Below are 27,173 nucleotides of genomic sequence, written 5' to 3' on the forward strand. Positions count from 1 at the left end.
AGATGAAAGCCCTCCCTTTCTGGCATGTGAATGTTTTTGTACTTAGCTTATTTTCTCCACTTGAAGTTAAGAACTATGTCTTATTCATCACTATAATGCACTAGGGTTTTTTTAGCTAAGTGTTAACCATTGGAAGGTTCTTAGTAAAAGTTTGAATTGGTAATACAGCTAGGAGGGAAAAAAGAACCTGTAGTTCAAATGGCTACAGGCAAGAAGAGCTAAAGTGCATTTTCTATCATTTCTGGCATGCCAATAAGACTGCACCTGGGAAGGGAAAATGAAGCACTATAGGCACAAAGGAGAAAAACAATTCCAGACACACATATAGGAACACAACCTGTAGGAATCATAGGTTCAAGCCCCTAATGGAACAGTTTGGGCTCCAACAGCTATACAGGGATTTGGAGAGAATGTGAAGAGGAACTAAAGAGTCACAAAAATGATCCGGAAGTCAGAAAATCAAATCCATGGATCTTGAATAGGAAAGGTGCCGGGGTTACATGATCTGAGTCTCTCCCAATATGACCAGCTTCCAGCTGCTCTCCAATCCTAAAGGGGCCTGAAACAGAGAAAGGGGCTTCTGTCACAGCAGGGAGGGCACACGTTGGAAGGCTGGGGCATTCCCAAATGCCCACCTCCTCACTTGACGTCCAGGAAGCTGAACACTGTGGGATGGAAATCATGTCACTATGTGGACCAGTATCAGCAAACACACTGCTCCAAGTTCAGCAGAGCTCTCGGCACTGCTGGGTAATCCTTTTGCTCGCCTCCAACCGGCTCCATATTTCAGTCCTCAGAGCATTTATTTCCTACTGTTGCCTTTCTCATCATCATGTAAACTTACTGAGGAAGCAGCCTGCCTTCACTCTCCATTTACCTTCCTTCCTTCCTCTGTCCACCATGGTCTGCTAATAACACTACGAAATCTGCAATTGTGACGCCCCTTCCCTGTTCTCCTCCGGCCTCTATGGCTACCACAAGTCCTGTGCTCAGAAGTCATCACTGTGAGAAGCCTCTCTGTTCACACAACAGACATGCTATATTCACAACAAGAGGGGTATCTACTATGTGTTAGGCTCTGATCCAAGTGCTTTACATTTGCCAACATTTAGTCCCTCAGGCAACCCTAAAGGTAGGTACTGTTTTCATCTCCACTTCACGTAGAGGGGACTTGAGGCACAGAGATGGTGAGTGACTTGTTCAAGGTCACAGAGTGAGTGGGGGAGCCAGGATTCTAACCCGGCAGTTTCTCTCCAGAGCCCATGTTCTTCACTACTCTGCTATACTGTCACTGTTACAGCATTAATCACATTGCTAAGAATTCATGTCTGTCTCTCCCTATAAACTGTAAGATTTCTAGAGGGTAGGAAAATTCTATTCACCTTTGAATCTCTAGGGCTTCAACAAGGCCTGGCACTGGCAGACACTGGATAGATGTTTATGGCATGAATGGATAAATGAATGGTGGTGAGAATTGTTACACATGGAAACTATTTGCCAAAAAACCCCTGAAAAATCCCTTCTGTAGCCTTGGGTAAATGAGTTAACTCTCTAAAGCTTCAGTTTCCTCATCTATAAGATGGAGATTAATGATAACACCTACCTAGAGGTGTTGTTAGGATTAAATGAGATGACGCATATAAACAGCTCAGCATAGGGCCTGGCATGTGGTAAGTGCTCAATAAATATTGGTGGCAGTTATTATTATTACTATTATGATGATGATGAGCCTTCTCTAAAGGTCTTTAGAATCATAAGAGTCTCTTCATACTAGAATTTTTTTTTTTTTTTGGTGTGAACACAGCTGGAAGAAATGGCATACACTAGGTGACCTATGAAGAGGCTTCTTGGCTTAGGATACAATGGATATCGGCGCTCTTACAGTCAGCTAAAGGTGGCAGAGATGGGAATGTTAAACTATGTTCCAGAAAACAATAACAAAGAATTATTGAAAATAATCTTTCGTTTCAAAGAGGGGATAAGGAAGAGTTGTTCTCTGTAGAGAAAGACCCTTGCCAGTTTTGTTTTGTTAAAAACATGCTTTGATTTTGCAATTTCAAATAGACAGTAAGAAACCAAATTAAATAAGTGGCTTAAATATGAATAGAATTTAAACGTTAGTTACCAAATGGTTTTCTATGAAAACAAGTTCAAAACCTATTAATTAGATCATTAACCCCTAAATCAAAATAATTAAAATTCCATAACTTACTAAATATAAGCAAAAATTCCATGATAAAGAGAGCTGGTGCTTTAGTTTTGCTTATTACAGTGCTGCCTGACAGATGAAGAATCAAGTCCGCAGCTGCATGGTAGGTCACAGCCAGCTCCCCTCCTAACTGTGTTCCTGGAAATTAGGGCTCATTGTCTAAGCCATTTTACACATGTGCAAATCACGACCACATTTAGAAACAGTACTTTCTCATAGATGTGGCTATCCAGCATTTCAGATTTCTGTTAAAAATTAAACGTTATGATCGAGTTGCTTTTTCTCTGATGTCAAAGATACTGTCATAAAGCTTTGTTGTTGTTAACAAGGCATTATGTTATTCATGACTGTCTTTGTCCTCCCTGGTGGTGTTTGCTAGACTTGGCACAGTAATTCTTACGTCTTTCAGACCACTTTTCTCCATTTCATCCATTTAATTTTGGTTCCAACTGTGGCCATCACAGTCAAAATCAGTATGTATTCAGCATTCATAAGCTATGCAGTGTTAGGAATAGTCTTAGACATGGACGTAATTCCACTTAGTGCCAACAAAACCAAATGAAAATTCCTGAACCTCTTCTACATAAAGATATATGGCAGGTCAGGTCCAGGAGCTGGCTTTCTTCCACAAAAGACACAGGCAGCAACACGGACCTCTGGATCAGTGCTTCTCAAAACTTAGCATGAGTAAGAATCACCTGGAGAGTTGTTAAAACAGACTCCTGGGCCTTATCCCCGGACATTCTGACTTAGTAGGCCTGACATGGGGCCAAATAATTTGCATTTCAACGTGTTTCCATGTGATACTGAAGCTGCAGATCCAGGACCCACACTTTGAGAACCACTGCTCCAGCGATCACAAAACTAAAACAATCATCTGGAAGGTCCACGTCTTCCAGCTGCTGTTCTTGCCAGTCACCAAAGGGCCACAGATGAAGACTGCCATCAGTGGAGACAGGTTCCTCTGGGAGTACAGCCTATTAGATTTCTAGTATCTAAATAATCCTGCTTATCTCTACGAATAGGAGATTTTAAAACCTTAGATACCAAAGCTTGACAGTTACCTTCTCGTTACCCAGAATTCCTGCGAATCACCTCAGCTCATGAACCCCTGAACAGAGAAGCTCTCGTGGCTCAAAACCACCATTCAGATCAAAGGAGTCTGTTCAAACAGTGGTGACCCTTCAATGTCTGAGTGTGTAAGAGGAATCCACAATATGAATGCACAATATTTATTTAACTGTTCCCCTATTGATAAACTTAAGTGCCCCCTACAACACTTATTTTTCACTGTTATAAAGCATACTGGAATATTCTTGCCCACTTGTGCGGGTATTTCTGTGGAATAAAGTGTCAGAAAAAGAGATCCTGAACTGGATCAAAGGCTGTTACATTCTTTATGTTACATAGTACCCTTACTTCTCATATCCCAATTTCAGATCTATGAACATATTCCAAAAGTAGCCTTCTGAAAGAAGTCAACACTTCACCAACAATTCTACCAGGCTCTTGGTCTGATATTTTAGATTTCTTACTTTATGGGATATGAGTCAAATAAAACAATAAAATACTTTTTTTTAGTTTTTTTGCTGTTGTTGTACAGTTAATATGACCTGGTCAGTGAACACTCTTTATTAAATACCACCTTCTACTAATACATGGAAGAAAAGAAGATATTAAAAAAGAAAGAAAGAAAGAAAGAAAACCTGATTTCTGATCATTTGCCAAAGTCTTTTAAAATTGTATCAGTTGAGAAAGTGAGTGCTCCAGCCCTACCAGCTTTTTCCCAGTTCCTGAAACACTGCACAGTCTCCTTATACAGGCTTTGAACATCCTTTTCCATCCATTTCCACTCTCAGCGCCCTTCTGACGTGGGCATAAGCATCATTTCCTTAAAGAAGCCTCCCAAAGTCTCCAGGCTAGGTCAGGATTTTTGCCATGTGCTCTCACAGAGCCATGCTCTTTTCTTTCAGAGAACTTAATATGTTATTATATACTCATTAGAGTCATTGTAAAATTAGCAACCGTCTTCCTCACTAGCCTGTAAATTCCAAAAGATGTGTCTGTTTTTATTATCATTTTATCCAGAGCATCTAGCTAAGTGCCAGGCTTATAGTTGAAGCTCAATAAATACAGAGGAAGAGAGAATATGAAAGAATAAGAATGAATGGATATGAATATATCACTTCTGAAAGACTTGGGTAAACAAATACTTCTTACTACAGATCTACAGTAGGGTATTTGAGTATTCAGTCTTATGAAAAAATGTAAAATAGTGTTAAAGGAAATTTTGAAAGTGAAAAATTATACCAACTACCCTAAGAGAGCAGCTATATTTTCCTATAGTTTTTTTCTAATCTTTGTCCAAGTGCATATTTTTATAAAATATAATTATTCATGACATTAACAAACTAGAATTAGAGAAAAAAATTTATATGACAGTTTCTTCTTCCTATAGAAACAGTTACCATTTATAAGAAAACATATAAATGAATATAACTTTTAAGGCTATTCAATAGGAAACTAAATTGTAGGTGCATGATTTGAACATAGACGCATACTCCCACTTTGGCACTTGGCAATGGCATTACACACCTGTTTTTATAAGTGAGACGAACGGTTCTCGTACCTTCCCATTTCCCGGGCTGCTGTTCTTTGGAAGCCTGTTCCCATTTAGAGATAATGTCACAAATCTAGAAGGGAAGTGGAAAATGGAGATTCATAATATTTTTCACACTGGGTATTTTTTGAAGACAAGCATGTCTATAGACTGAAATTTTTCAATTAATGTGATCAAACCAAATGGACTGGTGCTTTCTGTTTTAAGCTTCTGCAGCTCTGAGTTTAGAATTTAATTATAAATCACTCTTTGGTCCTCTTATCCTTTTGGACACACATTAACTTTGGACTATGGCCATGAATTTTTTACTCAAAAAGGAATCTTAATGAAGGACTGCATGAGACTGGAAACAAGAAGATTCCAGGAATTTTTTCATGATTTAGTCACTGAAGAAGCAACTTCCCACCTTCTGAGTTTATAAAGATGGGAATAACTGATGTTATACCAAAGAAATCTGAAATATAATGTTAAGATTTTTGATTGGGAAAGAACAAAAATTCTTCAGGAACCAAATAAATGTTTGTTTGTTTTTTTTAGACTGGTCATTTGAGAATTATAAATAACAGTTTTCAGAATTATGGGGTAAGCAGTTATTCACCAAAGCCCCTGATATTTACTCAGTTCAAGCCAACCAAAAATACTAGCTTATCTTATTGACTAATTATTAACAGTGCTCAAGGAATGTCTGTCTCAAAAATTTACATTTGGAATTGTTGATCTAAACAGGATATACTTGGAGCTGAGAAGAAAAAGACATTCATTTATCTAGATGTCTCAAAATGCAGCTGAAGAAATAAGGCAGGGGTGGGGTGGAGTGAGGTGGAAATCCTATATTCTGACCAGTACTCCTTAAGGAACTAAGTATGAGCTTTAACATAGTCTGCGGAACCCCATGGACACCCAACAGATCGTTCTGCAAGTGGAGCTGGGCTTCTGGGAGTTAGATGAAAGTACTGATATTTCACATGTTCTAAACTCATGGGTGTGTCCCTTGCTTTGCCCCAATTCTTTAATCTCCAAATCATAGAAATACCTTTACTCTGTAACAAGGTACTTATTCCCAAGAGCAATCAAGGGCCACATCAAGTAAGAGGGTCCAGACCTGGTTCTAGCTGTTTGATTTGCCATAAATCATTTTTCACTCTGGGCTTCAGTTTCCTCATTTGCAAAATAAGTGGGTTATTTCTCTAAGGTTCCTTATGGTTCTATATTCTATATTTTTAATTGTTGCCATTGCTAGATGGAAACTTTATTACAGTTATTTTACTATGACCTAGAAAACATTTTTAAAGAATCTTCCAATTCTCTGTCTTTGCTCATGATTTTCCTTATATCTGGAATCTCTTCTTTATTTCCACAGGTCCATATTCTACCAATCCCTCAAAGACCAGTTGAGCTCTTCCCTAATTTCCAATCTGAACTTAATCTCTCCCTTTGTAGAATGTTCACCTCGCTCTTTATATATTTATCACTTTCAGATTGAAGGTTATCAGTGTATAAGGCTACTCTTTCCTAAGCAAATTAGAAGTTCACTGTGTGCAGGGACAATTTCTCGACCTTCTTTATATTACCCACAGGGTCTGGACCAGCTCCTGGGACACAATAAACAGTTCCATGAATATTGCTGAGTGAATGAATAAAATGGAAAGCCATTTTATTAGACCTTCCACACCTCCACTCTTTTTACCCTAATATTTAGGGTATTATTACTATTATTAATCCTCTTCTTCTCTTTAACATGGAGTATGTGTGTGTGCAGATTGTATTAAGAATTCTACGGCTTCAACAAAGTCCTGCAATATTATTTTTATTATGAAAATTAGATTGCTTAAATTTTTGGAAAATTCTTGAGCTAAACTTTTTGCAAATAGCAGAGTAGCTTCTTTGCTGTTTTCTGGGTCTGCCTCCTTAAAAGGAGTTGGTTTTACCTTGATGTTTCCTTGAAGACAATGCTCTAAATCCCTGCCAGAAGGATCATCTGTGAACAATGCAAATCCAGACTGTGCTGGCCTCCTCATCCCTGTATCCTGGTTCAAAGTATTCAAAAATTCTTCCACTGTGGTGGATGCATCAAATCCAACTACCTAAACAGAAATAACAAAGTCGTTCTCTTAATAAAAAGGTACAAATATTTCAAACTTAGATTTCAGGGGGGAAACAGGTCATTCTTGATGCATGATTAATGATAGCATATTTATCTAGGTGTTTTAACTTTTTTTCCAAAGCTCCGCTGGAGAAATTTAATGTCATCTTAGTCATTAGCTTGATGTAAGAATTCAGAAATCTTGGCTTCAGCCAACAGACATGAATTCAAAATAGAAAGATCATTTGACAGCTGCAAACATCTTGCAGAGATATTATGCCTGCCCATTAGAAGCAAACCAAGAACTACAGTACAATATGTAATCTTTAAGCAAAGGAAAAAAAATAAGCACATTTAATTTTTGTTTCTTTAATATGCAGTTAAGTATCTGAATTCCATGATAAAAGGCTTAGAGCTACAAAGACTAATTGTTAGCTTTGGAACATGTTTGCTTGAGTTAATAAGCAAGCAGTTAGATCTGAGTTGGGAGGGCTTGGACAGTTTTCCCAGATAATTCCTGAGATCTGGAGATTTTAAAGAGACTAAACCTGTACACATCCCACACGTTAGTAATTATTTTCTCACCTAGCCGGTACCCAGGTGGGGAAAGGCCTCAACCTTTTTGTTTTTCTCCATCAGAATTATAATGGTAGTGAAACTCCTCCCTTATTTGGTTCAATTATGGATTTTTTTAGTGTGAATCCTTTTTAGCAAAACTATTTCACAACTCAGCTGTCCTGACAGAAGGTCTAATACATTTGCATATTTATCACTGCCAGGAGCTGACAGAAATAGGGAGACAGTCTGACTTCCCAGTTCCACAGAGTGCACTTAGAATTCTAGACTAAGCATGTTTTCACTGGGTAGAAAGTCTAATCTACCTGATATATCCCATTCATGAAGTGTACGGGGATACTGAAGGGCAAAGAATGATGATATGGGTTTCGAAGAAGGGTGGAAAGAATTTCCATTCTTGAGGGTCTTGCTTCTCGATCTCCATTCTGTTGCGTTCTTTCTACACATCGTTGGCAGTAAATGGCATATTTTCCAAATTCTGTCCTATAATACAAAACTTAAGATAAAGCCTAAGAACAAATTTAATTAAGACAACCTTTTACATATATGAAACCATTAAGAAAGCTTTCCTTGGTATACAAATATTACAATGTATTATGCTAATGTTGACAGTAATTTTTCTTTTCTTTTTTTTTTTTTTTTTTTTTGCTGTACGCGGGCCTCTCACTGTTGTGGCCTCTCCCGTTGTGGAGCACAGGCTCCGGACGCACAGGCTCAGCGGCCATGGCTCACGGGCCCAGCCGCTCCGCGGCATGTGGGATCTTCCCCGACCGGGGCACGAACCCGCGTCCCCTGCATCGGCAGGCGGACTCTCAACCACTGCGCCACCAGGGAAGCCCAATTTTTCTTTTTGAGTGATATTAACTGCTGTCACTTTTCTCAAATTCTAGTGTCTTTACTTTTGCTACTGACTAAACCAGACTTCCCCACAAAACAATCTTTATTGTTATTGTATTATTATAGTCACAAAATAAATTTAAAATTACCAGACATTTTATGGTCAATATACAATGATTATACTAACAAACATAAGGAAAATAACTGTATAAAGACTAATACAGGATAACTTAAGAAGTGCATGATGAGGAGAGTTCTCTTTTGAAGAACATAGAAGTTAATGCCATTCCTGCTAAGCAAGGTAAGAAAATATCTTCAAACAAAAATAAAAATATATTTTCCTTTTTTGCAAAACGTGCACTTCTTTAAAAATGTTAAATGTTAAACAAAACCAGTGGAGTAAATAAATCCAGTAAAAGCTGGATAGAGATCTTATTTGCCCTCATTTGTTATATATAATTTTTATTCTGTTTATAAAAGCAGGTTGATAATATGTCTAAATATATTTTTATTCCAGTGCCTTCTAGGTAGACTTTAAAATGTCACCTTTGTCTGGCGGGGGTAGGGGGTCCTCAGTGACTGCTATTGGAATCACATGACCTTGATGACAGAGTCTCCAAAATATATTATGAGCTGGAGTATATTTTCCTACTGCTTTCAAGTTGTTTTTTGATTCATCATTTGTTTGTTTGTTTGAATCCCAGAGTCTATTTAAACAACCTAACATGAACCTCTTGGACAAAATGATCCTGATAACCCTTGGCTGGGTGCCCTGGGTCTCACTGTAAGAAAGCCACTCTGACAGCTGAATTTTATGAGTCTTTTTCAAAGGAGTAAAAATTCTGAAGTAATTCAAATACATACAATTATAAAAGGTGGGAAGACCATCAGAGAAGTCTTCTACATAAAAGAATTCAATGTGAAGAAAATAGTAATAGGAAAAATAAGGAAACAAAATAGTTGCTTTTATTGAATGAACACCCACTAATGATAAGACATTCATATTTGAAATGTACATAGACTTTTCACTTAAAATATTCTTTGTCAGTTTTTCAAGCTTCTACTGTAATCTTCCATAAGAGATTTAACATAACAAAGGAAATATTTTCCCAGCTCCGCATAAATGATAACCAAAGGCTTCCTGTACCAACATTTGTTTCACACATTCTTCCACAAATGTACCTGGCAGGTTACTAAATACCTTTGACTTATTGTAGACACTCAGAGGCCACATAAATGGTTTAGCTGGCTAGAATTCTGCGTACCTGGAATCTGCATTCCTCTTTAGGTGGAGCCTGAGGAGCCACAGGAAAGGATGATGGGGAAGGAAGAGCCCAACACAGAGCGCTAAGAGCTGCCAGCCCTGGGCAAAGAGAAGCATCACAGGTCAGACACCATGTGGTCGTCAGAGATCCAAGTCAGGGCAAGTATGACTGACAGAGGCTGTGAGAGCAAGGGGATGATGACAGTCTTACTTGACCCCACAATGTTTTTGCTTTTTCCATATATACATTATCTGCTTAGAGCATTTATAATACATAAAAACATAAAAGCTTCCTATTGGGTCAGAACCATAATCCATCTAGTTGTATATATCGTTGTCTACAACTGAGGTACCAGAAGACATGATATGGTAGTCCTTTTTGATATCACACCCAAAGATCAGGGAAATTGTTGCTTTTTGTTCATTTATGTATTAACTCATTCATTGAAATATAAGTAATGGCACTGAGAAAGGGCAGATTGAAAAATAGTAAAAAAATTATTTATACAAAAAGCAAAACCTATCTACCCATATATAGATACATACCTAAATAAGGGGCAAGTACAAAAATATTAACAGAGGTATGTCTAGGTAATAGAATTGTATGTGATTTTTATTCTTCTCTTGCTCTGGACTATATTCTATTTTCTATCTTAATTTTTTTAATTAAGCAAGTATAACTTCAATAATTTTTTAAATGTCATATAAAAAAGGAGAAGGGGGAAAGGCCCTGCCCTTGAAGAACCTACAGTCCAGGAGAAGACAATATATATTGAAACAGTAATTTATAATATAATATCGCTAATACATTGTAATAATATTTTTTAAGTATAACCAATGGAGGGAATGACTTACTGTTGCGGAAGTCAGGAAGGAATATATGGGAGAGATATTGCTTGGGCTGGATGGTGAAGTCACAGGTAGGAAGAAAGCAGAGGGATCCAGGTAACAGGAATAATGCCAGGTGCAAGGTGAAGGATAATGCAAAGGCAGGGTGTGTTTGAAGAATGGGGAGAGTTTATTCATTCACTGTACACTGGAGGCAGGAAGTATAAAATGAAGTGGAGAAAGAGGAGGCCACTGGAGCCAGACTATGAAGGGCCCTTGATTCACATAAAGATTAAGCTTCAGAACCCCTCTATGCACAGGTCCCCTCCAAGTCCCTGGGACAGGCCCGACGAGCTGTCCTAGTCATATGACATGGTCATACGTTCTTTTAAAATGTGTAAAAGTAATGTATTTTGTACTCTTTTTCTTGGAGAGTATTCGCTGCATAAGCTTCAAGTCCCACAAAACCTGGATCCACCCCTGAGAGTCTTACAGGCTAGGGTAAGAAATTTCTATTTTATCCTGTAGTTGACAGGGAGTCAGTAAGCAAAGATTAAAAGAGGTATTCACTGAAGAGTAAACACAAGTGACCAAAAACCCCCTGAAAATAAATTCAACTGCACTAATAATTAAGGAACTGCATCCAAAATCAATAGTGAAATACTACTTTTTACCTGGAAAGGAATTAAAAGAAGAATTACACTGAACATTGTTGAAGATATAGGAAAATTCTAGAAGTGGACTCAATGAAATTCACTGGACTTGCACACAAAATTTAGGTTCAAAGATGTCTAATGCAGTGGTATTTATTATAGGAAAAATAACTGGAAAAACCTAAATGTATAGTAATTGATATTAATGCAACTAGTATTAATGTTTTGTAGACTATTGAAGGCTATAGGGGAAATGATTATGTTCTATAGTTTTTAAAAAGTAGTATGTACACTGTAGCTCTAGTAATGTGAAAAACTGTGAGTGCATAAAGATATACACATATACATTTATATATAAATATAGAAACTGAAAAGATATACATAAAAATATTAATAGCTGTTTTTCCATTTCATACTTTTTGTAATTTTCCAAATGTCTGTATTGAATATGTATTTTTCTTACAATCAGGAACACAACATCATTTAAAATTGCATGTATATGTATCAACAGATACCTGCAGTGGTCCTGGTTGATTCTGTGGCTGTCTCCGTCTTGTCTGTTTAATGAGCTGACAGCAAATTTCATTCTGTAGCTCAGGATGTGTCAAACAGATTTGCAAAGCGCTCTGGGCTAGAGATATGTGGTAATCAATTGCAGGAGAGTCAACTGCTGCATTTATAAAAAGTTGGCAGGTCTGAATTAAATGAAAAAAATAGATATACTCAGGGTGAGAAATGATCAGATTTATTCTGCATGAAATATTGATCCTCTTCTTAGCAATAGCTTTTGTTTAAAAGGATGGAAAAGGATATATTGTGATAACACTAATCAAAAGAAATCCAGAGTGGCTGCATTAATATCAGACAGAGTAGATTTCAGGGCAAGGAATTCTGCCAGAGATAAAGAGGGTCATTTTATAATGATAAAGGGGTCAGTTCATCTAGAGGACATAACAATCCTAAATGTTTTAATAACATAGCTTCAAAATACATGGTGCAACAACCTATAGGACTATAAGGAGAAACAGACAAAGTTCACAATTAAAGTTAGAGATTTCAATATCCCCTGTCAATATTTGAGAGAACAAGTAGGCAGAAAAATCAGTATGGATTTAGAAAATCTGAATAACACTATCAACCAACTTGAACTCATTTGTAGAATACTCCACCTCAGAGCAGAATATGCATTCATTTTAAGGGCATATGGAACAGTAATAGTCCCTGGTCTACCAGACTATAAACTTCATAAAGACAAGGACTCTTTCTTATTTATCTTTGTATTCTCTACACAGCACAGAATTTCTAAACTTATTTGACTACAATCCCTTCCCATCTTTATTTTTTTCTAGTAATACCAATTGGCATCTTTAAAAACTAGTTTACTGAGGAAAATATTTTGGGAAATAGTAGAATAAATAACTTAAAATGAATGCAAATAAATACTTTTTTCCCCCAAAGAGATTAAATTTTGGAGTAGGTTACTAGTAAAAGGTTATAGCATAATCTTTCCTAGACATTTTCCAAAGTAGGATATTAATACTTATCATTCTTCATTTTAACAGTTCATTGTAATAAAACTGTGAAAATTTGTTTTGTTCCTGACTAGAGGAGTAGGTACACTTGCCTGAGAAAGTTTAGGATGGATTGCCTAAAGGCAGGGGAAGCAACTTCAATACTCATAAAGTGTTCTATCTATGAATTCTTAAAAATACTTGCATGCTAATTGAACCCCAAATTATTGTAATAATGTATTAAATAAATTTGTAGTTATAGTGTAATATATATTTGTTTCAATGAATTAAATATATTGGGCTTATTAATGACATTGATATTTGGGAGTAAAATGAAGTTCTGAGAGTGAAATCAGTTTCTTTTGAGCAGGCTATTTTAAAATGTCAGTCTTTTTTTCTTACAACAAATGTCAGAAAACAAAAGAAGTACTGCTTGTGACAGCATATAGTTGGATCGTGTTTTTTTATACAATCTGACAATCTCAACCTTGTAATTGGAGTGTTTAGACCATTTAAATTTAATGTAATTATTAGTATGATCAGGAATAAATCTTCTATCTTGCTATTTGTTTTATATTTGTCTCATATGTTCTTTTTGGTTTTCCTCTTTTTCGGCCTTTTAAAAAATTACTAGAGTATATTTTATGATTCTGTTTTATGTCCTTTATTGGCTTATCAGCTAAACCTCTTTGACTTTTGTTAAGTGGTTGCTTTAGGGTTTTAGCATATATTTTAATCTTATCACAGTCTACCTTTAAGGAATATTATACCACTTCTTGTAGTATAGGAACCTTACAACAGTATACTTACATTTCCCCTCTCTCAGTCTTTGTGCTATTATTGTCATATATTTTATTTCTACATATAATTTTAAACTCCACAATACAATGTTATTATCTTTCCTTTAAACAGTCAATTATCTTTTAGAGAGATTGAAATAATAAGGAAAAATTCTTATATATTTACCCACATATTTGCCATTTCTAGTGCTCTTCATTCCTCTGAATAAATCCAGATTTCCATCTGGCATCATTTTCTGACTGCCTAAAGGACATCACTAAACATTTCTTGTAGTATTGGTCTTCTGGGGAGTAATTCTTTCAGGTTTTTATGTATCTGAAAAAGCCTTTATGTCACCTTTGTTTTTGAAAAATATTTTCACTGGATATTGAATTCTAGGTTGATAGATTTTTTTTCCTTGCAGTACTTTAAAGATGTTACTCTACTATCTTATGACTTGTATAGTTTTCAATAAGAAGTCTGCTGTCATTCTTATCTATGTTCTCTATGTGTTAGGTTATTCCTCCCAAACCACCACCCTCTTTATAACTTGTCTAAAGCAACTGATTATGATGTATATTAGAGTAGTTTTTGTCACATTTCTTCTGTTTGAGATTCACTGAGCTTCTTAAATTTGAGAGTTTTATAGTTTTCATTAAATTTGGGAAAAGAAAATTTAAGCCATTATTTCCTTGAATATTTTTCTGTTGCCTTTCTTCCTTTTGTGGAACTCCAATTCCATATATATTAGGCTGATTGAAAATATACCATTGCTCACTGTACTGTATTCAATTTTTTTCAGTTTTTTTTAAACTCTGTGTTTCATTTTGGATAATTTTTCTTGCTATGTCTTTAAGTTCACTAGTCTTGCCTACTGCATTACCTTACCTGTTGTTAATCTCATCCAGGGTATTTTTTTCATTTTAGCCACTACATTTTTCATCTCTGAAAGTTCAATTTGGATCTTTTAAATATCTTCCATTATTCTTCTTAAAATGCTTATGCTGTCCTCTACTTTCTTGAATATATGAAGTATGGCTGCTAGTCTCCAAGATGGCCCCCAATGATCTCCATCTCTTGATATTCAGACAATATCTGAGGCAATCCCCTTCCATATTGTACTAGAGTTAGTCTGTGTGACCAGTAGAATATGGCAGAAATGATGATATGCCATTTCTGAGGTTAGGTTATTAAAAATCAATGTGACTTCTATCTTGAGTACTCTACTTGATGCTTAGTGCATTAGGAGGTCTTTCCATTCTGGATGATAGGAATACAAACTATTTTCAGCTATGTGTAAGCTCCAGGAATTTTTTTTTTTTTTTGTCTATTCTTTTCTGGTAATTCTTTCCCTAGCCTCAGGTAGTTTCCTCACACACATATGATTATCAGTTCTCAGCTAAAAACTCAAAAGGAACCCTCTATGAATCTGTGGAGCACTTTCCCACTCTCTTTTGCTCACTCCTCTCAGTTTTGTGAATTCTAACCATCTTGGCCTCCTCAAATTCTAAACTCTGTCTTGGTAACTCAGGAAGACTGCCAAGCACCATCTGGGTGTCCCTCCATGCACTGTGGTCATGAAACTTTCTCCAAGATATTAAGCTGCAACGATTGTAAAGCTTACTTCATTTGTTTTCCTGAGGATCACTGTCCTGCACAGCCTGTTATTCAAGTCTGAAAACCATTGGTAGGGTAAATCCAGTTCCTGTTGCTCCATCACAGCCAAAAAGCAGAAGTTCTTCCTTTTATCTTCTAACTGGTTGTTGTTTGTACGTGTAAAAAGTTTTGATTTCTGCTTATTAATTTTGTACCTCACTATCTGATTGAATTATCTTTTTTTTTTTTTGAATTATCTTTTTTGTTTGTAGTAGTTTTTTAAGTTTTTTTCCCCAGGTATACAATTACATAATCTGTAAATATTTGCATTTCCAATTTGTTCCCTTCTAATTTGTTTTCACTGCCTAATTGCAACTGGTTAGTACCACTAATAGAATGCTAAATAATAATAATATTAAAAATAATGGGGATACACTCTATACAGATTATGCTTTAATAAGAAGTTTTTAAAATATTAATGGGAGTGAGTATCATTGTCTTGTTCTTCACTTTAATGAAAATGTTTAAAGCATTTCCCCATAAAGCATGACATTTGTTTTTACTAAGCAGGAATATTTTATCATGTTAAGGAAATATCTATCAGTATTTTATGAATGCCTTTTCACCATCTATAGAGATGACTGTCAACTTAATAATAAATAATATTAATAGACATCCTAATATTTAGCCATCCTTGATTTCCTGGAACAAATCCCTCTTAGTCATGATTAGTATTCTTTTAGTATGATGTTGGATTCTGTTTACTAATACTTTATTAGTTTTTGTATGAAATGCTCTGTTTTCTACAATATTTTCTGGGGTTTGGTAACAAAGGAATACTCACTTCACAAAAAGAATCTGGTGACATGATGATTGAGAATTGCTTCAAAATAATCCAATCTTGGGGAGCAGTGGGGTTGGGGAGAATAAAACAAAATTGGTCATATGTTGACAACTGTGGAGCTGGATGATGAGTATCTTATACTTCATAATATTCTCTCTACTCTTATATATGTTTGAGATTTACCCCCAAAAAAGTAAAAGAAAAAAATTTTGCAAAATTTCCTTCTTTCCTATGCTTTGGGACAGTTTAAACAGCATTGAAATTAACCACACTTACAAAGTTTAGTAAATTTCCCTGTTTAAATTTTCATTCACCTGTGTAACTGGTTTTCACCATTTATATTTTGTTATAAAGTTGATCACTTCATCCAGATATTCAAATATATTTGTATAAAGTCTTTCTTGCTTTGGATATTTGTGTATTCTACAGGTGGATTTTTAAAAACGTTAAAATTATGGTAATTTTAAAACATGAACAAAAGTAGAGAGAACAGTATAATGTACCCATCATCTGGTGTCAACAATTGTCAACAAGCATTTTGCCACACTTGTTTCGTTCAACCCCTGCATCCACTTTTTTTCTGTAGTATTCTAATGTATATCATGTTATTTTACCAATACTTCAGTAGGGCTCTCCAACTGATAAAGATTTTTTTCCCATAACCATCATGTCATCATTATCCCCTTCCCAAATTAACAACAATTCCTTAGTATTATCTAGTAAATATATAATTTTTTGAGATGGGTGAAATGTAGGCAAGAAAAAGCCAAAAGAGAGACAAAAATTGAGACTTTAAGAGACTATGGGAAAATGAAGTACCAAGGTCCCAGTGCAGAGTCAAGACATGAATCCATAGAAGGTACATTATATTCTGAGACTGGAGTAATGGAGGAAAAAATAGATGAAAGAATGTCTGTTGAGAAGGGAGATTCGAGGTGATCAATTCTGATGCCCTCTAATTTTCCCAATGAACTAGAAGGTAACTTTGTTGTGAGGAGCATTACTAAGTAGGGAATTTGAGGGGATGTGACCAAAGACAAGCAAAAGGAGAGACAGTTGACCCTAAGGAATGAAGACCACAGATTTACATTGGCTCCAGTCCGTACGGCTGTTTGATGCTCTCTAGCAGTATGTATGCGATTAATAGGGAAGCAGGCAAGACAGCAGCATTGATCTCGGTTGGGGTTCAGCTGAAGATTGCATGGACCTACAGGTCCCAAGGAACTATGAGTATTAATGAAAGTCATCCAGACTAGATAAAGAAGGAAGAAAAGCCAAGAGGCAGTTATTGTGCTCTCTCTTGATCTCAAAGAAAATAAATGGCTCAAAAAAATGTCTTAGTGAGGATGAGAAATGGAAGAAAGAAAATTAGAGAGCTCATGGGCTAAGAGATTATGGTTAATGAAAGACACATTAGAATTTAAGCTTTTAGAAGTGGTGTACTTATGAGGAATGTTGAGGTCAGGGTGTGGACATGGAGAATTGGAAGGTGAAGCAGGGTAGAGAGGAAGCTTACTGACATTGAGAAGGTCAGGAATCTTAAGGCCGTGGCATTGGTGAGTGAAGTGATAGCAAAGTAATTCAGGTAATGGCAAGATTTGAGGCAGAGAGAAAGATGTGAGTTGGGAGCCAAAATCCTTAATGAAATTTGAGGAGTTACCAGAAGGTGACTGATGACAGAGATGATGGGGGTGGAGGATTAAGAGTGATATAGTTGAATAGTAAGCTTCAAGTCACCACGGATTTCTAATAGAGGTTGAGTAATAAGAATGTGAGAGTAGCACTGGAGAAGAAGAAGGATATTGATCCCTCTCCCAACACTGAGGTACAAGTGATGTCAGGAGTCTCTCCATTTGAGAGGTTGAAGAGGAAATGATTCTTCTGATATTAAGTGTTTCACATGGCCCAAACCATAGATAGTTTACTGCAGTAAATCTCAAATCCTCACTCAGAAAGCATATTAAATTCACCTAATTTTATTTCAGTAGATTTTCTTAATCATCATCACATTTTGAATTTTCTTGAAAAGAGTGAAACTTTATAATCTGAAGTTTTATTTTTTCCTATTAAATTTTTTAACAATATATAACTCCATATAAAATCTTACCTTAAATAATTTAATTGCTTCTGTCTGTAGAGCTTCCGAAGGTAGTGTTGTCAAAGGAGAAATGAGTCCTTCTTTGCTGTGACACAAAGTAGGGTGTCTCCATATCTGAGAGGCTAAACACAGAATGAAATATGAACAGGAAATAGAAAGAATCACTTATTTTGGCCTCACATTAAATCAGTCCTTTAGAAATTACCTCATTCTGGCTTGGCTCACAATTTAAGTCATAAAAGTCATGAAAAACCTCTGATAACATTATTTTATTTCAGTTTCCAGGCCATTGGGATTCTCCTATTTCTGTTTTGGATAAATTAAAGCTAGAAGAGTTTGGTAGAAATATTCTAGGCCAAAACAAGTCTACCAGGGCGTTGTCATGTTGCTTAAATGTGCTAAAGATTGGTGACCTAGGTGGGGAGATGACTGTACATGAGAGGGAGCTGGGGGAAGATACAGAGAGGAGAAGCCAGGGCAGCAGGAGACAGAAAGATAAAGAGGAACTTGAAGTCATTCCTAAAATCAACATTTATTAAATTCCTATGCTAGACACTGCAAATAAAATGTGATCTCTATTATTAAGTAAAGCAGAGCTTAGAATCTAGGCTCTCAATGGGGAAACCTTAGCCATAAAAAAAACTTCAGTGCAAAGCAACAAATGCTATAAAAGTTTTAAATGGTAAAGTGCATTGGGATATAATTTTAATATTTATTAGGCACCTTTTATGACCCAGATGCTGAGTTGGGATGGGTTGGCTGGGGGAGCTCCTAAGGTAGGTAGGATTTCATCAAGTTGGTGGGGAATGTGAAGGAAGAAGGGTGTTCCAGGCAGAGGGAGTAATGTGAGCAAAGGCAGAGAGGTGTGACAGGATATGGACATGTCAAGGAATGACTGTGTCCTTAGAGCCGAAGAACCACAATGAGAATCCTGGCCCATGACAAGCAAAGCCTGTGAGAAGATGGGTACATCTCAGGGAAACAGGAACCCGCAAAGTGAAAACTCTATTAGGCTAAGGGAGTTAGGGGCCCATTTCATAAACCATAAAGCCTTGTACGTTATAAACTTACAAGGTTCCCCTTCTATATTTAGCAATTTGCAAACGAGTTGTTCAAATTCAGATCCAACATTTACATTGTTACTTCCAGCTGCAACAGTCAGGTGATAAAGCCAAGTGTCCTTAAAAATCAAAACATATTAATAGAAATGTTAACCAAGAGACAGTTTTTGATGACTTAAGGAAAAACACAACTTGCATAAACAGTAGAAAACTTTGACAATGGAAAAACAAACACTCTTAATTTTTAAATAATAACTAAAAGCCACTTAAAGAGTTCTGAAGCCAGCTTATTTGAATTGTGCTCATAGTACCTTTTCCCCATTGTTCACATTTAGAAAAGCATAAGAAAATTAAAGTAATGTGACATTAAGAGACTAGAATAAATACAACCAATTAATATTCTTTTATGAAATACAACAAATTCGATCAAATTTAAAATCTGACTCCTAGTACATACAAATAGAACATATAAAATACCTAGGAAATCCAGAAAATTTAAAGAAGGAAATAATACCCAGAAGGAACATACCTCAACACAATAAAGGCCTTATAAGAAAAGCCCACAGCTAATATCATACTCAATGGTGAAAAAGTGAAAGCTTGTCCTGTAAGATCTGGAACAAGGCAAGGATGCCCACTCTTGCCACTTCTATTCACCATACCACTGGAAGTCCTAGCCAGAGCAACAGAGTAAGAAAAAGAAATAAAAAGCATCCAAATCGGAAAGGTAGAAGTAAAATTATCTCTGTTTGCAGATGACATTATCTTATTTGTTGAAAACCCTAAAGGTTCCATAAAAACACTGTTAGAACCAATACATTTAATAAAGTTGCAGGATACAAAATCAACATACAAAAATCAGTTGTGGGGACTTCCCTGATGGTGCAGTGGTTAAGAATCTGCCTGCCAATGCAGGGGACATGGGTTCGAGCCCTGGTCCAGGAAGATCCCATATGCCACGGAGCAACTAAGCCTGTGCGCCACAACTACTGAGCCTGTGCTCGAAAGTCTGTGAGCCACAACTACTGAGCCCACATGCCACAACTACTAAAGCCCATGCATCTAGAGCCTGTGCTCCGCAACAACAGAAGCCACCGCAAGGAGAAGCCTGCATACTGCAAGGAAGAGTAGCCCCCACTCACCACAACTAGAGAAAGCCCACGCACAGCAATGAAGACCCAACACAGCCAAAAAATAAGTAAAATAAATGAACTAATTAATTTTAAAAAATCGGTTGTGTTTGTACACACTAACAATGAATTATCCGAAAAGGAAATTAAGAAAACAATCCCAAAACAATAGCAAAAAAAAAAAAAAAGAATAAAGTACTTAGGAATAAACTTAACCAAGGAGGTGAAAGATTTGTACACCGAAAACAATAAAGCACTAATGAAAGAAACTAAAGCAGACACAAATAAGTGGAAAGACATCCAGTCATAGATTGGAAGAATTAATATTATTAAAATGTCCATACTACCCAAAGCAACCCATAGAGATTCAAAGTAATCCCTATCAAAATCCCAATTTTTTTTTTTAACAGGAATAGAAAAAACAATCCTAAAATTCACATGGAACAACAACAGACCCCAAATAACCAAAGTAATTTTGAGCTAGAAGAACAAAGCTGGAGGGATCATACTTCCTAATTCAAAATATATTACAAAGCTACAGTAATCAAAATAGTATGGTACTGGCATAAAAACAGACATTAGGTCCATCAATGGGCCTAATGATTGCTTCATTAGGCCAATGGGACAGAATAGAGAGTCCAGAAATAAAACCATGCATATATGGTCAACTGATTTTTGACAAGGTTGCTAAGAATACAGTGGGCAAAGGATTGTCTCTTCAATTAATGGTGTTGAGAGAACTGGATATCCATAGGCAAAACAATGAAGTTGGAGGGCTTCTCTGGTGGTGCAGTGGTTTAGAATCCGCCTGCCAATGCAGGGAACACAGGTTTGAGTCCTGGTCCCGGAAGATCCCACATGTTGCAGAGCAACTAAGCTTGCATGCCACAACTACTGAGCCTGCACTCTAGAGTCTGTGAGCCACAACTACTGAGCCCGCGTGCTGCAATTACTGAAGCCCATGCACCCTAGAGCCTGTGCTCCGCAACAAGAGAAGCCACCGCAATGAGAAGGCCATGCACTGCAACAAAGAGTAGCCCCTGCTTGCCACAACTAGAGAAAGTCCATGCACAGCAACGAAGACCCAACACAGCCAAAAATAAGTAAATAAAATATATATTAAAAAAAATGAAATTGGACCCTGATATCACACAGTACACAAAGTCAGTTCAAAATGGAATAAAGACTTAAACATCAGACCTGAAACCATAAAACTCCTAGAAGAAAACATTGAGAAAAAGCTTCTGGACACTGGCCTTGGCAATGATTTCTTGGGTATGACACCAAAAGCACAGGCAACAGAAGCAAAAATAGACATGTGGAATTACATCAAACTAAAAAGCTTCTGCACAGCAAGGGAAACCATCAACAAAATGAAAAGATAACCTACTGAGTGGGAGAAAATATTTCAAATCATATTTCTGATAAGGGGTTAATATTTAAAATACATATAAAACTCATACAACTCAATAGCAAAAAGACAAACAATCCAATTAAAAAATGGGCAAAGGATCTGAAAAACATTTTTCCCAAGAAGACATACAGATGGCTAACAGGTACACAAAAAGGAGCTCACATCACTAATCGTCAGGGAAATGCAACTGAAAACCACAATGAGTTATCACCTTACACCTTTTAGAATGGCAACTATCAAAAACAGAACAAAACCCCAATAAGACAAGAAATAACAAGGTGAGGATGTAGAGAAAAGGGAGCCCTGTACACTGTTGGTGGGAATGTAAATTGGTGCAGCACTATGGAAAACAGTATGGAGTTTCCTCAAAAAATTAAAAATAGAACTACTATATGATCCAGCAATTCTACTTCTGGGTATTTATCTGAAGGAAGTTTTATAATATAAATTTATATAAAATAGTAACTCAAAAAGATATATGCACCCCCATGTTCATCACACCACTATTTACAATAGCAAAGACATGGAAGCAACCTAAATGTCCATCGATGGATGAATGGGTAAAGAAAATATGGTATATACATACAATATTATTCAGCCTTAAAAAGGAGGAAATCCTGCCATTTGTGACAACATAGATGAATCTGGAGGACATTTCTGTGTCTGGTTTCTTAGCAATCAGGTTTGTTGCCTGCTAACAAACCAGACACAGAAAGACAAAAAATACCTTATAATACCACTTATATGATGGATCTAAAATAGTCAAACTCATAGAAGCAGAGAGGGAATGGTGGTTGCCAGAGGCTAGGGGGAAGGGGAAACAGGGTGGTATTAGTCAAAGGGTACAAAGTTTTGGTTATACAAGATGAATAAGTCCTGGGAAAAAAAAAGATGAATAAGTCCTAGAGAGCTATCATACAGCATGGTGCCTATAGTTAACAATGTTGTATTACATACTTTAAAATTTACTAAGAGGGAAGATCTTATGTTATGTAGTTCTTATCACACACACACAAAAATAATAATTAAAAAAGAGGTTGAGAGGAAACTTTTGGATGTGATGGATAGGTTTATGCCATAGACTGCAGTGATGTTTTCATGCGCACATAATTATTTCCAAAGCATCAAGTTGTATACATTGATTATGTATATAAGGAAGAAAGAAAGAAAAGAATCCATTTTTCTGCTCCCCAAATATACTGGACTTTTTTCTTTCTATTAAAATATATATGTACATCATATTTTCACATAGTTGAGATTATATTAAGGACGTGCTTATACTATGTTAGTAAAATTCAGAAATTATAATTATCTATTTTTAATATAAAAAAGATATAAGGCTGCAGGATATTTTATCATATGGACATTATTTAATCAATTTCCTATTGTTGAACACTTAGATGGTTATTAATTTCATGCCGATAAAAAAATACCATGAAATCTAACATCTGTTAAGTAAAAAAGGGTGTCTGTTATATTTTTTGTGTTTGAAATATATCAGAAATAAAATTATTTTAAAAATACTATGTCCAACAAATCTATACGTAAATCTTTGATTGTACTTAACGGTCATTTGAAAATTATTACCAATACTTAATCATATTAGTCTAAATCATTCTAAATCAACCAATTAGACCTTACATACCTTTTCATGCTTGGATCCAATCAGGAGGTAAGTCGGACCTTGGTCTTTGGGGTGGATCACAATAGTGTAATGTGTGGATAAAAGACTTCGCCCACTGGCTTCATAATCTTCATCTGAATCACAGGATCTGTCAACCTCTTCAACTTTAGCCTCCCAGAGTCTGATCTGACCTAAAGGAAACTAAAGTAAATATTAGTAATTGTAAGGAAGGAACTTTCTAAATATTTTCCTGCTAAAATTTTTCATAGTGTTTTTCATTCTTACCTTTATAAAGCATACCTTTTTTTAAATGAATGCCTAAAGCTAATTGGATTATCCACATTGTTACAAAAGTAGTAGCCACAACCAACATGCCAACTGTGATACTGAAGAACAATTTGAATACTAGACATTTAACTTTTGTGGAAAAAGCAAGAAGCCACTTCCATACAGTGGTTTGGATTATTCATTTGGACCAAAATGACACATTACCTAGTCAAGCAATTCAGTCAAAATATTCATTTGACTTTTTTCCCCACAGAATTAATTTAAGTTATTGGATCAAAAGGACAAGGGTAGACATAGTCTCAATACTATTCATAGAAAAAGTAACAAAGTGAAACAGCTGGTGTGAAGAAGTGTGATTAACTATCACTCTAAACCCCAATAAATGAGGAGTGTTTTGAGGCTATATACACATATATGATTTATTACACATGTAATATATCACAAAAAATGCCATGATTTCTTTCATCTTAATTTAAGTGTAAGAAAAACATCCTAAAAATGATTTATATTAAATTTTACCTACTCTTTTACTGATGAAAACCATTATTTGCTGTGTAGAATATTTAGCATATTTGTTTTAAAACTTTTCTTTAATTAAGTCCATTTATTCCAGCAACACACACAGTCTGCTTCAGATGTACAACTTCTAAAATATTCGGTCAGGTTTGGAATTGCAGCCTGAGAAAGTTCCTTGTAACTCCAAGGACATTTACCATCTTACATTTCCATGCTCGGGCTCAGTGCTTGGACTCTCTTTTCCCATCTACACTCACTCCCCTGGGTGATGTCATCCAAGCTCATAGCTTTTGCATCAGCATGTATTAGCTACTTCCAAATTTATAACTCCTGACTCACACTAGCTCTACTTAGATGTCTAATAGCATTTCAACGTCACTTGGTAAGTCCTCCCCCACCACCTGCTCTCCTGAGTCTCTCCCATCCCAGTTGTTCGCAACTTGATCCTTCCAGCTGTTCAGGCCAAAAAGATTGGCATTGTCACTGCCCCTTTTCTTGCTCTCATATTCCATACCCTTTTAGTCAACAAATTCTATCAGCAAATCTTTCAAAATATACCCAGAATCTGGTCTCTTCTCACACCTCCACACTAAACCACAATCAGCTCTCACCTGAATTACTGTAAGAGTCTCCTAACCAGTCTCCTCCTAATTCCCTTCAGACAGTAGCTGGAGTGTTCCTGTTAGACACAGGTCAGATCATGTCACTGCTCGGCTCAAAATCCTCAAATGGCTTCTCATCTTACTTGGAGCAAAAGCTAAAGTCCTTACTATGAAAAGGCCCCCTGCGATTTGGTCCCCATTACTTCCCTGAACTCATCTCCTATTATCCTCTCCCTAACGGAGTCCAGTCCAGTCACACTGACCTTCTCACTATTCCTCAAACACACCTGGCATGCTCCTGCCAAGGCCTCTGCACTTGCTGTTCCTTTGGCTTGGAATACTCTTGCCTCTTTTACTTCCTTCAAAACCTAATTAAAATGTTGGCTTCTCAGTGAGGTCTTACCTAGATATCTTATCTGCCTAATAGCTGATTAATAGTAAAAAATTAATTCATTTGATTAAATGTGTTGTCTTTTACGAGAAACACTGCTTTTTCCCATTAAATTAATTACAGTTAATTAATAATTAATTACAGTTATTTTCTGAGTAGTTACTATGTGCAAAGCACCATTCTGGAGACTGAGTGAATAAAATTTACTTCTGAAGGAAAAATGTGAAATTAACTTATCTATACTTTCAGAAAAAGGCAGTAAAACAAAAGCAAAATAATAGGGCAGAAAATTCACATTAATAAATAAAAAGCAAGCTTTAAAAAATAGGATAAAGAAAACTAATTCTACTATGATAATACATGACAATACTATCCTAATTGTGTGCTTTAGGCATACCTAATCATATGACAATCAAGGTTCCATCCACCCCAATATTTAAAGATGATTATTCCTTTTACCAGAGGATTTACCATGGTTCTATAAACAGTGAATAGACCGGGTGCTTTTAAATATTTTGACTGAATTTTTTAAAAGACACTGATTGAGATAAAGACAAATTGTTTCTGAAACATCTATAGCACAAAATGAAGTAAGCCTAATACCGATTCACAAGCATTCTCAACACTTCTCCAGTAATTATAATGGATTTCTGTTCAGCTATCTACATTCCTCTGACTTGTTCCTTCTGTGATCAATGTTATCCATTTTTAATAAAAAACAAAATTATTATTAGTAGTAATAGTAGGAACATTTAAATTCTACTCTCAGCAAATTTTAAATTATTTTTCTATTTATAAAACACGAATATAGAAACTTGGTAAAAACAGAAAGTTATTAAAAAAAAAGGAAGAAAAAAATCATCCATAATTCTACTCTCACTCAACATTTTGGCATACTTCTTTCTGACTTTTCTGCTATGTGTATCTTTACATAGATGTGCTGGACTGAGAATTATAAACTCAGAATCCCAAACTTGCTGTGGAAGGTAAGCGTGAAAGAAGAGTCATGATTCTCCTGAGACAGCTGCAGTCAGATGCCTGGGCTGATGTATCACAGAGGCTTCTCAGTAAACTGCTGAGTACCAGATGCCTCTGTGCTTTGTGTTCAGACCATTGGTGCTGGCTTCTCAGATCTTCAGTGGCAGCTGCTTCCCCGACCTCTACTCCCCCGACTTTCCTAAAGTTATGTATGTCCCTAATTCTGCATTAAAATTGTTAAAAACTGGAATACACAGAGTGGCTTCTGTTTTCCTGACTGATAATTGAGTTAGGGTTATACTGAATATGCAGTTTTGTACTGTGCTTATTCTTGTATTATTTTTATGAGCATATTCCCACATTACTTCAGAGATATCACTCTCAATGGCTCCACTGTGTTAAGTACCAACCCGTGAGCGATACTGACGATAATGGCATGCATTTTAAATATGGCTAGTCAGAACTGAGAGTGCAGACTATGAAAATAGAGCAGAGAAATACTAACTGACCTACATGGTCAGTGGACCAAGAAGTTTAGTCTCATTAACACAGTAATCAGTCACAGGCTGCTGTTCTGTGGAGCTGGCATCATTGTTTTATGCAAATACTCTTGGTCCATGTTAGTTCAATTTTTATAGTTTCAGTAATCCAAAGATGACATGGGGTATGCACAATGATAATTAGGTATACATTTCATGTTTGGAAGATACCCATCTTTTTACTTTGAAAATGCAATAACTCAAGTTTTGGCGGGGAGGAGATTAGTTAAAAATGAACGAATGGGATATAGATATGCAGATGGATGGATAGATAAGTGGTATCTAGGGATTCGAGGGCCCGGGACAGGACTGGATTCTTTTCCCTTCCCAGCTCTTTTTTCCTAGCTTGCTGTTCCCTTCAATCAACCTTATCTAGTCTGTCAGACCTGAAAAATATGAGAAATTGATGGTTGAAAGTGGGATAGAGGAAGACTTTTCTAGGTCTTAGAAGAAGAATTAATTAAAAGTTACTAAGGCTTATAATTAAGAATGAAAACCCCTGTAGGGGGCTTCCCTGGTGGCGCAGTGGTTGAGAGTCCGCCTGCCGATGCAGGGGACACGGGTTCGTGTCCCGGTCCGGGAAGATCCCACATGCCGTGGAGCGGCTGGGCCCGTGAGCCATGGCCACTGAGCTGGTGCTCCGCAACGGGAGAGGCCACAACAGTGAGAGGCCCGTGTACCGCAAAAAAAAAAGACCCTGTAGGTCTATGATTACCTTAGTAATAAATTTT

At 36.3% G+C, this 27,173-nt stretch overlaps 1 protein-coding gene across 7 annotated transcripts in view; it reads right to left on the bottom strand.

Moving 5' to 3' along the window:
• The window catches only part of PLEKHH2 (pleckstrin homology, MyTH4 and FERM domain containing H2), a 106,348-nt gene that overhangs the window by 13,851 nt on the left and 65,324 nt on the right, over nucleotides 1–27,173 (bottom strand). For 5 of the 7 annotated variants that reach the window (XR_004039858.2, XR_004039856.2, XM_030857802.2 and 2 more), the window contains 8 exons: nucleotides 23,150–23,329; nucleotides 18,971–19,079; nucleotides 17,909–18,021; nucleotides 11,586–11,765; nucleotides 9,591–9,688; nucleotides 7,794–7,971; nucleotides 6,758–6,913; nucleotides 4,805–4,902 (listed from right to left, as the gene is read on the bottom strand). Coding sequence is in view for 3 of the 7 variants with exons in the window: in XM_030857802.2 (XP_030713662.1) it covers nucleotides 4,805–4,902; nucleotides 6,758–6,913; nucleotides 7,794–7,971; nucleotides 9,591–9,688; nucleotides 11,586–11,765; nucleotides 17,909–18,021; nucleotides 18,971–19,079; nucleotides 23,150–23,329 (1,112 nt within the window). In the remaining 4 variants the exon portion in view is untranslated. The remainder of the gene's footprint in view (nucleotides 1–4,804; nucleotides 4,903–6,757; nucleotides 6,914–7,793; nucleotides 7,972–9,590; nucleotides 9,689–11,585; nucleotides 11,766–17,908; nucleotides 18,022–18,970; nucleotides 19,080–23,149; nucleotides 23,330–27,173) is intronic. The other 2 variants (XR_009566093.1, XR_004039859.2) reach the window with 1 other exon arrangement.

The sequence above is a fragment of the Globicephala melas genome, chromosome 12 (genome assembly GCF_963455315.2).
Source record: "Globicephala melas chromosome 12, mGloMel1.2, whole genome shotgun sequence".
NCBI lineage: Eukaryota > Metazoa > Chordata > Mammalia > Artiodactyla > Delphinidae > Globicephala > Globicephala melas.